Here is a 12,084-nt window from a genome sequence, read left to right as displayed (position 1 = left end):
AAAATGAGCCATATCCGGCTTTATTATGCGTCTTCTATCTAAAGGAGGTCTCAAAATAGATGTCCTCCCAAAATAATGGTTCCTATCACAAATGTCATGGTAAAGTTCGTTGATTGAATCAGCAATCTTCCCATCAAAATATCGCTGGATAACATCTTCCGCATTTGTAGCATCGCCGAACGGATAAGCATATCGCTTCAGCAAATAGTCATCATCGATAATAGACTCTCTGAGAGCATTGTCAAGTGGAGCGAGGTAGCTAGTTTTGAATTCATCAGAATTCATCTCCTTGAAGTCTGCTGTAGTCATTAGATTAGTTACAAAATTAAGGAGCGGTATGGATGCCCTTGTTTCAACCGATACTGACGCATCACTCTTGGGTACTATTCTTTCTATTTTCTCCAGAGATAGTTCATCTTTTGGTATATAACTACGGATCCTTAATAAATGAGTGTCTAATAAGACTCTGACATTTTGCTCATTATCATTCTGTACTTTTGTAAAAAGTGCTGGATTTATCCTGATGCACTTACTGGCAGGATCATCGAAAGCGATTTCCTTGCTTTCTTCCCCTGAGAAGTACATACATGGCATTCTAAGATAGATAGTTAGATAGTTATCTATACTATTTTTTATTTGAGATTATGTTTATCTACGTCCTGTACATAGAATGAACTTATGTAATTCATGCTGAATTTTGACTATAAAATGATGAGCCATACAGCTTCCCCTACACGGTCAAAGAGCCGAGTAGCCACTCCCTTATAACCAATTAAAAAATTGCAAAGCAGCTTCTATCCAAACTGATTTCAATAAATTCCTTCGGTGGGAACGCTTGGAAAGCGTTTGGATCTAAGTCTTTCTTCCAAATACACTTCTTGAAACTTCTTGTAGCTATTCTACTCTCCTCTTGAAAACCTTCGATCTCACTAGGGGATGGGTTGCCTGCGGTCGCCGATGTCTCAGTGCCAACTATGTTCCTGACAACAGGGTCAGTCACAAAAACGCGTAATCAATAAAGGGAAAAAAGAAAGTGATACAAAAACCGCCTTGCCTTAACGAAGCAAAGGGAAAAATGTTTACCGACGAATCTAAACCCTTCTCTTTAAGCCTAAAGGTATTCAAGAGGTATTCAGTAATCCAAAATTAAGTGACTACGACCTACCTGGGAAAGTAGGCTCTAATTGGAATCTCCTAATTTTTAAGAGAGGATTCGTCGGCTGCGCTACTTTTTATCGTAAACATAGACGGTTGAATTGAAACATAATTGAAACTATACTGAAAATTGTCCAGTAAACCTTCAAATTTAGCCATAGATAGCCGGTTTAAAAAGGCACATTCATATTATTTCATTTCAGTCTTATTTGAAGGCTTGGAGGACTTAGACCAATGACTAGCATATATACGTCTGATATCAAACATCATAGACGGGCACCCCCGCCGCCGACTAGCGATAAAATGCTGGTTGCTATAGATAACAAGCCCAAGCAATGGAATATAAACTCTAATAAAAGGCAATCCGGGTGGGTCTATTTAAAAGATGACGGGATCTTCACATCGTTTAGATGGAATAAACGATTCATGGTAGTGAACGATAGAACATTAAACTTTTATAAAGCTGAACCATCAAGCTCGCTTACTGGAGAAATAACTAACTCAAATAGTCCCGATTTATCCTTTCCTTTAAATTTGATAAGTAGTATCAATTTGAAACCAAATAGTGGATATTCTAAAAACTGCCAAACATTTGAGATATTACCCAAAAATAACGGTAAATCGATTCTGATCTCGATCAAGTCTCAACATGATTACTTAGATTGGCTAGACGTTTTTACAACAAAGTGTCCGTTAGTGAATATCGGAAGCCAAAACTCTTCTGCTATCTTAAACGGGAATGCTGGAGTCTCCAATCCTATCAACTTCACTCATAAAGTTCATGTTGGCTTTGATCCTGCTAGTGGAAACTTCACCGGTTTGCCAGATACCTGGAAAAGTTTATTGCAGCATTCCAAAATCACGAACGAGGATTGGAAGAACGACCCTGTTGCCGTCATAGAGGTTTTAGAATTTTATTCTGATATCAATGGTGGTTCAGCATCTCTGACACCTGTAAACCTGCCTGGAATTAACTCCAGCAATAAGATGAACGCCAATCTTCAAGAATGGACCAAGCATCCAACAAAGAATCAACCACTGTCTAGCACGACTGGAGCAGTTCCTCTTACTCAATTTAAACCATCGAGAACAGCACCCATGCCTCCTCCAGTACAAAGCAATCAGCTGCAAAACCCTACTGCAAATATCTCTCCCTTGAATAATTTATTACATCAGTCTAAGGACCCAGGCTCTTTGGAGCCAAAAACTGGATTGGTTCCTGTTCGAAGAGCGCCTCCTCCCCCAGGTCAACAGGGAACTTCTGTATCTGCTTATAAAAATTCTACCTCAATTGCACCTCCTAAAGGTTTAGGTATTGTTGCCGCTCTGAATAAAGGTACCACACTGGGAATACCTAAGCAGACTCCTCCTTCAATGCCAAAGAATAAGATACACCCTGATTTGAAGATCAACCAAACTTTAGAGACGAAATATCCCTCACCACCTAGCACAGCTCCCGCATCCGATAAGCCTTTTATGAAATCTTTCGCTTTGACAAATAATAATAATAAGGAGAAGAAGCAAGTAAGAGAATACGAAAAATCAGAGAGCACAGGATTACCTGAAGCTGCATCAAATATTCAAGTACTCAAACAAGTATCTTCCAATGTTAGCAAAGACACCGCTGCAGTTGCTAAAAGTCAAAGCACGAAGCCTCAGGTGCTTGCTTCTGGTCCCGCACAAACAAAGACGGCCAAGCAGATAAAGAGAGAACGTGAAAAATTGAACGAAATGCAAATTATTGCTAAGCTTAAAACTGTTGTCAGCGAAGGTGATCCGAAACAACTTTTCAAGATCCTTGAAAAGGCTGGCCAGGGCGCTTCTGGTGTCGTTTATTTGGCTCTGTCTGTAAAGGATAGTAGTCAGAAGTTTGCAATCAAACAAATGGACTTAAATGTACAACCAAGAAAGGAACTAATAATAAATGAAATTCTTGTCATGAAAGATTCGCAACATAAAAACATCGTTAATTTTTTGAATTCATATTTAATTGGTACATCCGACTTATGGGTTATTATGGAATATATGGAAGGAGGCTCTTTAACTGAAGTTATTGAAAATAATGAAAGCAAATTAACAGAAAAGCAAATGGCAACAATCTGCCTCGAGACATTGAAGGGATTACAACATTTGCATAAAAAACATATTATACATCGGGATATTAAATCAGACAATGTCTTATTAGATTCGAAAGGTAATGTGAAAATTACGGACTTTGGATTTTGTGCAAAGCTTACTGACCAAAGAGCAAAAAGAGCAACGATGGTGGGAACTCCCTATTGGATGGCGCCTGAAGTAGTTAAGCAAAAAGAGTACGATGAAAAGGTCGACGTGTGGTCGCTAGGTATAATGACGATTGAAATGATCGAAGGTGAGCCTCCTTACTTGAATGAAGAACCTTTGAAGGCACTTTATTTGATTGCAACAAATGGCACACCTAAACTCAAGAGACCAGAACTCTTGTCTAATTCTATAAAGAAATTTTTGTCAATTTGCCTATGCGTAGACGTCAGATATAGAGCACTGACTGACGAATTGCTAGAGCATTCATTTGTTAGACATAAATCTGCTGAAGTTTCTGAGCTAGCTCCACTTCTCGAATGGAAAAAAAATCCCCGACCTGTCTCATTCGACGATGATCTCTGATTCTCCTAAGTATTAACGTCTTTAGTGCCATTTCTATTCCTCTGTCTATATACTTATAAAAGTGAAACGACTTTCTATTTGACGTTCTAAATATTATCTCTGCAGGATACCCAAATCTATAAAGATTGCATTATTTCGGAAGAATATTTAAGCTATCTGGGCCCTAAATTATTTTGGTTGCGAATGTTAAAGTTTGAAATTTGTCCCTGGGTATTTTCATCGTTTAATTCGCCAACAAACGTCTGATGTGAGACAGGAACCTGATATGAGTTTGTTTCATGTCGATGGTTAAAGCTTCGATGCATAGCCTGTACATCAGAATTTGCTTCATCCAATGGATTTGATGAGTACCAGATGTCATTGCCCCCTCGAGCTACGTTCGGTTCAGTACCTAATATTGATGGCGGTAGTTCGTTAAAGCTACCCAGTACAGAATTTACTTGATTGCTACTATCGCCTGGTGAAATTGACCCACTGGAGAGACCACCAATGGAATACTCTCCAGACAGTAAAGACCCTACCCGATTGTTGATAGGATTCGGGTGCTGTAGTGAGAGCCCTCCCTGGTTTGGATTAAATCTTTCTTGAGACACATGAGCTAAACGATTCTCATTGCTATAAATATTTGTATATATGACACGTTCTGTTGGTTGCTGCTGCTGTTGAGTGACCTCTATTCTCGAGGCAAATCCAGTTCCTGGAAGGAAATTCGAGTCAATTGATGGAAAATTGTGTTCATGGATATGTCTTTCTTCAACTAAAGGATTAAAATACGATGATTCATTAGGTACTTGCTGTACCAATGCTTTTATCCTGCTGTTCTCATGCTTCCTGTGTGCTCGAAGGGGAAAAGGGATATTTTTGGGATGATTTTGAGCAGAGTCAAACCTAATATTACCTACATTCTGTTGATTTGTGTCAGCATAATCAGCAATCTGAGGTGCAGGGTTATTTCCAAACTGATTGTAGTCTTTAGATGGTGAACCGAAGGGCTTTTGACAAGTATCCTGCAATAAATAATTATCATGAGGTCGTTGAGGTATCATTTGTGTCTTATTTTGAACCATAGAATGTTGAAAAGGCTCTGAATATATACTTCCGTTTTCCTGGCTATATAGAAGTTTATGCTGTTGATCTGGTGGAAGAATTCCTTCAAAAGGTAGGTTCCTCACTAAAGTGCCTTTTGTTTCCACTTCCTCTTGAGCTTTAGTTCCTATCGCTGAATTTTTGGCTGCAATCCATAATTGATCATCTATAATTTCGTGTTTAAGATCAGTTTCTGATGGGCGCCTCAATTTGTCTTCTAAAACCTCATTTGCATTGTAATAACTTACCAAATGAATTACCTGTTTTTCATTTCTATTATCAAAATTTAAGTTTCCTGACGTTGTGGTGATACTCATGGCCTTCTTTATTAAACCATGTTCCTTGAATTTGTGTGATTTCTTTTGGTTTGACAAATGGAGAGGAGGCGTAGTCTCAAGGGTATGCTCTCCTATTTGAACCCCTTGTTCTTTATAAAATTGTTGTGTATTCGTTACAATTGACTCTGAAAGATCTAAATCTATGCTTTGTCTTCTCTTTTTCTTTTTTTCTTCCCTGCCTTTGTATGTTGATTTGTTCAACTCACGATATATCAAAAATCTTCCTAAAATTCTAGACGGGGACCAAGATATTCCATCTGTCCACCTCTTGATGCCAGACTTTGCCTCTATAAAAACAAATATATTGCCAGATCGAATGAGACTGGATTTCTCGTGATCATGGGGTCTACGGTGTGCTAGCTTGAGTTTCTTGTTCAAAACTGCCTGCATTATAAGTAAACCATCCTTAGTAGACCCGATGTAACCATGATAAGTGGGGGTTAGCGGTAATGAGCTGGAATCTACTCCTCTTGCAACCAGCATTACCTTGCCTAAACTTTTGTTTGTTTCCAAAATAAAGACAAAACTTCAACTCTTAAGGTACCTACTAATAATTTATGATTTATCTATCAGCCTTTTGGCTAGAATAGAATAAATTGACCTCCCTCTCTTAGAAGTCGCCTTGAATATTCCACTAGAATATGTTTGGTTTACTTTATACGAATTGAAAGTACAACAGAAAATTACGAACTGGAGGGGTTGCTCTAGGTATTTGGATAAGGTCTTATTTGCCAATTGTACCCTTAGGGGAAAGGGCAAGCTTCGAGCTAAAATCTGATGGCAAATTGTGTTTTAATATTTTTATCTGCAAAGCCCATGAATGATTTTGACAAAATAAAAGCAAGATATAACATCTGGTCAGAGTTTTCCTTGCCTGAATGTAACAACTTGAAAGAAATGAAAATAAAAAAAAAAAGAAAATACTGAAAGCGAAAGGGCAACGCATATCCGTATTTGGAATTGCAGCTTTCTAGGGTCCTATTGTGGTGTAAATGAAAAATGTATTAGATGCGGCTCCGTTGCAAAGGTCTCATATTCAACGATACATAGTTGTCAATTTACAGAGGTTTTGTTCATGTTTCGCCAGAGAATTAGAAGAGTTCTTGTAAGTCCAGATCTCTGTCTGGTCGAAGACATATTTCACAAGACATTTACTTATTTGGTCCCGCAATATTCTAGCGCAATAAGGGACGAAATTAGCGTAGTTCTGCAGGTCGGCATTTGCACAATAATCAAAAACTAAATAAATACGCCAAGGATAATTAGCTTTTCTACTTGATATTACAAGATTTCTCCTCAATTGAACCAGAAAATAGAGATACAGCTCGGTTAAAGAAGTAATTGCTATAGCTTTCTTCATGGATACCCGCAAATCATCTGCAGTGGAGAATATTCTCATTATGTACAGGTGATGATGACAGAATAAGAAAAGCAGCATAATTATAAAAATGCGTTATATATTATAGCATCGACTTGAGAATCAAGTAGGAGAAATATGATAGGTTGATATATATCTACCACAATTTGAGCATCAATTGATAGCTGAGATGCTAGTCAGATTGGATAAATGATGCAAGTACCTTTGACTATGTTAGTATATAAGACGACCGCGGCTTACATTTGAAATACGAGCTCGCCAATTAAGGTGGGGAAGCACGAGGCTTGTAAACAATGCTAATGAATTTCCTGTGTATACTTCTTACGAGGGGAAGACTATCTATCTTACGAAAGTTTTCAGAAGCCAGAACCAGTCAGAAAGCAATTCAGAACACGCGCATTGAAGCTCTTCATTTCACTTGTTCTTCGTTTCAATAGTGCATTTCTGACTCTATTTGAGTTTTCTATTTTTATATTTTCTACAAAGTGCATTTTATTTCGGAAAAGCATCTTACGTTTGAAATTTAAAATACAGGGAAGGACAAAGCCTAACTAATGGTAAAAACTTGCCTTTTAAGAGGATTGAGAGCTAATGGATAAAGATTGCAAAATAAAAGATTATTATTAATGCGCTCATAAGAGATTTTGAAATGACCAAATTTATCTGTGTATACCCTTTTGGTCAAATTTGGTAACTACGGCCACCATTTTTGCAATCGTGGTACTGCTACTAGTCTGAGTTGTTGACATTCCTTATATGAAATGGATTATATCTTTGACAATGATAAATAAGCAAAACAGTTTATATGCGAGAGCTCGAAGAAACTTATTTTTAATAATGAGTGAAAGAATCGAAGACGAGAATGTTGATGACAAGATAAATGAACCTACTTGGTTAGCTGACTTTGGGATACCGAGGAATTGACCTATTTGAGACGGTTTCAGAAAACATTTCTTCCAAAAGCCCTACTTTGACTTTTGCTGAGAGGACAGAAAGAGCAGTTGCCTCAGAGGGTACTTAAAGTCCTGGTGAAGAAGTTATCAAGTAAGTTGCAATGGTGATTCGGCTCCATTCTTTTTCAGAATTAACTTTATAGGAACTCTATAAGAAAAGTTATTAGCTATGCAACTATATTATACAATGACGAAGACGAACCATTGCCCCATTTAGACGACGATTACGAATCCTGGTGCGTCTTAACACGGCTTTGTTGCCAAATATTATATAAGCTTGCACCTATAATTACGGTTCTGAGCTCGATATGGCATCATTCGTAGTATAGATAGTCTACTATTTATATTTATGAATCTTGCTTGGACTGTTTGGAAATTTATTAGGATTCGACCCTCGTTCCAGTAATTTGATATATTTTTAACGGTCACAATGATCGATTTTGGTCAATTTGAGGTAAAACATTTTAGGTACCTCAGATAAGCGTCAAGTGACGAATCAAATTTAGGTGCATTGATAAATAGAACAGTTTTAATGAGTAGAAAGGTCCGATACTACAACATATAAAAACATTATCAGCAGCAGAAGTTCCCACTAGAAAATAGTAAAAAGAAAACTGCACTCAGATTTTTATATATAACACCATCAAGTTTGAAGAAGGTATCCAACTTTAGAGGTTTTCATGAAAATATAGAAGCATCAATACATTTAATATATAATACATGACAGAAAGTATAATATTCGCTGAATTTGATAAAGACTTCAATAGTGGAGTATTGCAAGGTATCAAATTCGAGCTGCAAAGACGCTGAGTCGCGTAGCTGAGAGTGTGAGAGTAAAGCAATCATAACAGAAATACGACTATGAAAGGTTTCTTAAATGTTATTAGGGTATACTAAGTGCTAGTCTTATAGTTATCGGTAATTTTTAGTCAATTTATGATACGTTATAATAATTTATAGCTCGAAACAAATTAATTAATCAAGCTGCAGTAGTGTTCTAGAAAGTACTAAATGCAACTTAAAAAAATTTTCATCTAAACGTTATGAGTAGATGCTTTTAAGGATGAAATTAGAAAAAAAAATTTCATCTGTTTCTTAGATGTTTTACAATAATTTCGTTTCGAATGTAATTAATTCTTTCATATTTTAGGAAGATTTTTATCAATTTTAAACTTAAAGAAAAATGACAGAATTTTTTTCAACACAGGTCCTTCTCCTTACATTATTTGAACCAGCCGAAATGATTTCGATTATATGGACTTCGAAATGGAATGGAGTCAATTCTCCTTTGGTTCTCCTTCTGTACTACTTTATTCTTTCAGTATGCTCTCGTAAATCAGTTGCAAAATAGTTATATGCAGACAGATAGGACCCGCAATTTCTTTTCCTAAAAAAGGCGGGTGAACGATAAGACTACTTAGCTCACAATCGGCTCAAAATACGACGGATAAATTGATTTTCAAATACTACCAGTTATTAAAGAACAATAAGTGAAAATATATGTAGCTACAACATCTTAACAATACTAACGTTTATTGTAAATGCTTTTTTTAATTGCAAGCATGCTTTTCATGCCTCGAATACTATCAATTTCCTAAGTACCCCTATTTTATAGGTATCGGCCGATTCAAAATTTGAAGCACATAGCTTACCAAGAGCCACAAAAATGTGTGATGTTGATACTATGAATCTGGTTTATTTACTAGCAAACATGAATAGGACGCAACAGCTAAAAATAGGGGCAAATCAGTTTGCAATCAACAATTGCTATGATCTCGGATTTCCCCCCTCCTTACTATTTCTTTCCTCTCCCCCCGCCTGTCAGTCTGATGCATATCGGTTTCATCTACGGGAACGGTTTGTAACGCTCATACGATCAAACTACATTCACCTTTCTGGGTGCGTAACATGGGTTTAAAGCAATATCTTTATCTTTTACTAGCGGATTTGTAGCTAGGCCGCGTAATCGTTACATAATGTCTTACCAAGTTTCTTCCTATAAGTTGTTGGATTGGAAATCCGTAAAGCAATTATAGAGGGGAAGATCATCGAGCACATATTCTATTACAGATATCTATTTCAGTATTGCAACCGACCCGCGACCGGTGATAAATTCGAAAATAGTCCTTATGCGATGCCCGCAGTCATCTTTAGAGTAGATGCCTAGTGTGACCAAGGCGAAGCCAAGCAGAGCATCTTGAAAAATCTTCTAAGCATTCATAGAGGCTTAATTTGCTAGAAATAGGACCCGGAGGCGGTACGGCACATATATTGTTCCCCTTTAAAATTCAGAACTCGACGCTAAAACAAAGCTCTTACATTTTCGGCCAGGTGACTCTATACATCACCAAATACGGAGATCATTTACAAAGGACAAGAAAATCCTATAGGTAAGAAGTGAATCGACACATTTGCTAAGTTTTGACAAAAAATTGATAAAAGTGATCAGAAGAGTCTCATTGAAGCTACAGAGTGCTCTAATTGAATTTGATATAACGAATAGGTCTTCTCATCAAGAATTTCAGAAAAATAAAGAGGGGGCCAAAAAAGAGAAGCAAAGAACAAGATTTTATGATAGCTGCAGATAATATTGATTATCGTCTTCATCTACCTCCCTATCGATCACTTTTGAATCCGAGTGCTCGCTATGACTATAAAACACACAAGTTGGTGCCTTTCAATCCCAATGAATTAAATCTGTTGGATCCTACCATGAGGGCTAGTCCCTCTACATCTAGGACATCATTAAAAAATCCCTCATCTTCATTTAAGATGAAGTATAGGTCTTTGTTGAGCGATGTTAGTAGGAGCCTTTCCCTTAGGATCAGTAACCCGTCTCTAATAGGCAACCAGAGTAATGTCAAGTTTCAGAGCCCAGTTCATTCGACTGTGACTTTCAAGAGCATGCCAGTTGAAATATTGGATTTTATATTTAGCCTTATCGACGATGTTGATGATTACAGAAGATGTCTCTATACTAGCAAATTATTTTACCAATTGGCAAAGCCATATTTTTACCAGGATTTATCATTTACCTCGACCTACAGATTTGCTCAATTCATAACATACTTGAGACTCAACGTGAGCGTTGGCCAATATGTTAAGTCTATTGACTTATCAAATATCAGACCAGGCAATTATGAGGAGACATTGAATGAGGAAGATGAAAGGGAAACTGACAGCAAGATTGATTTCAATTCTGTATTAAAGCTTCTCGCAGGATGGAGGGATTGGAAATATAAGACAAACCCATTATATTCACTTCATCCTCATCCTTCTTCCTCGAATCTTACCAAAGTTGCATCTAATTCTCAGAGTTCTGTTCATTCGGGAAAATCTAACTCATCAAGTAAATCCCTTAAATTTGCAAAGCTGTTTAAATTTATGAAATCAAAAAAACGTAGAAATTCTCAATGCATGAGAGAAAACCTACAAAAAGTACCAAAAGTTGAAGTCGTTGACTTATCAGAATCAAAAGCATCACATCCAAAAATTAATAAGTTCTTACTAAATTATTCATCCTCGAGGGACATTCCAATTGGATACGTTCTTCATTTGATTAATCTATGCCCAAACATTGTGAGTCTCGATTTAGGCAATCTTTCAATCTCCACGGACTATCGGATAAAAAGATCAATGATCTGCAAATATCAAACTTTTGATATCATGAACAATTATCCCAAGGAAATGATCAATAAAATTGACAACATAATGACGCACAACCGTGAAGACAGTGGCTTTCAAATGTTGCATTTGAGGCAAAATGATTTGCACCAACCAACGTCTTCTGCATCGTCCGTTTATTCTATCACTACATTTTCAAAGCCAATTAAAAAATACAATAGCTTACTTCCGCCTTTACCACAGACAGTAAGTGATATTTCATATCTTAAAAAGGGTGATGGCGAGGTCTTCTTGAGTGACCTTAATTTAAAGTCAATAAATAACAACTATTTGATTAGGTTGAATGAGCACGAGTCATTGTCAGCACTAATTAAAATGCATGGAAATAAGTCGCCTTATCCGCACACTTTGAAATATATCAATTTATCTTCGGTGATTTGGTTGAATAAGAAGCTAGTACAAGTATTTTTGAGAAACTTTACGAGCTCCAACTTTGGGGAGTTTTTTAAAAGTCTCGACGATCATCATTCAGATGTCCGAAGTTTATCGTCTTTAAAAACTGATATCAACCATCAAGATTTTTTTCGGGACCTTGTCGTAAACTTAACGGATTCAGGAATGTACAAAAATCTTCAGTGGGCCCAATTGATCGATTTCCGAACTTTTGAAGGATGTAAATTAGCAAATGAAATCATAAATGATCAACTAATCGATGACTACGAACAATACATTAGGAGAGAGAGAATGAGAAGAGGGAGAATTGCTGAGAATTATCTCAATTAGGCGGGCCTCGCATCTAGTTGATTGTATAGTGAATAGTATTTTTTAGTAAATAATTATTGTGTAAAATGTTCCAGACATCAGGTCATCACCATTTCATGAATCAGCCCGACTAAAGTATTAG

At 36.9% G+C, this 12,084-nt stretch overlaps 4 protein-coding genes across 4 annotated transcripts; 2 read left to right on the top strand and 2 right to left on the bottom strand.

Moving 5' to 3' along the window:
• PRCAT00005279001 (uncharacterized protein) lies at nt 1-594 on the bottom strand (the record flags this gene model as incomplete). Its single annotated transcript, XM_062955340.1, has 1 exon — nt 1-594. A coding segment is annotated over one exon (594 nt), but the record flags the coding sequence as incomplete, so codon positions are not given.
• A 795-nt stretch (nt 595-1,389) lies between these two features.
• Nucleotides 1,390-3,801, top strand: CLA4 (serine/threonine protein kinase; the record flags this gene model as incomplete). The annotated part of the gene is made up of 1 exon (XM_062955339.1): nt 1,390-3,801. The coding sequence occupies one exon, from the start codon at nt 1,390-1,392 to the stop codon at nt 3,799-3,801; it is 2,412 nt and encodes an 803-aa protein (XP_062811952.1).
• Nucleotides 3,802-3,953: 152 nt separating this feature from the next.
• On the bottom strand, nt 3,954-5,708 carry WOR1 (transcription factor WOR1; the record flags this gene model as incomplete). Its single annotated transcript, XM_062955338.1, has 1 exon — nt 3,954-5,708. One exon carries the CDS (start codon nt 5,706-5,708, stop codon nt 3,954-3,956), a length of 1,755 nt encoding a protein of 584 aa, XP_062811951.1.
• Nucleotides 5,709-10,127: 4,419 nt separating this feature from the next.
• PRCAT00005276001 (uncharacterized protein) lies at nt 10,128-11,963 on the top strand (the record flags this gene model as incomplete). Its single annotated transcript, XM_062955337.1, has 1 exon — nt 10,128-11,963. One exon carries the CDS (start codon nt 10,128-10,130, stop codon nt 11,961-11,963), a length of 1,836 nt encoding a protein of 611 aa, XP_062811950.1.
• Nucleotides 11,964-12,084: the final 121 nt, after the last annotated feature.

The sequence above is a fragment of the Priceomyces carsonii genome (genome assembly GCF_900007245.1).
Source record: "Priceomyces carsonii strain CBS4050 genome assembly, scaffold: Debaryomyces_carsonii_scaffold_6, whole genome shotgun sequence".
NCBI classification, from domain to species: Eukaryota; Fungi; Ascomycota; class Pichiomycetes; order Serinales; family Debaryomycetaceae; genus Priceomyces; species Priceomyces carsonii.
The sequence above is the reverse complement of the archived record's forward strand: the minus strand, read 5'-3'. Positions and strand labels throughout refer to the sequence as shown.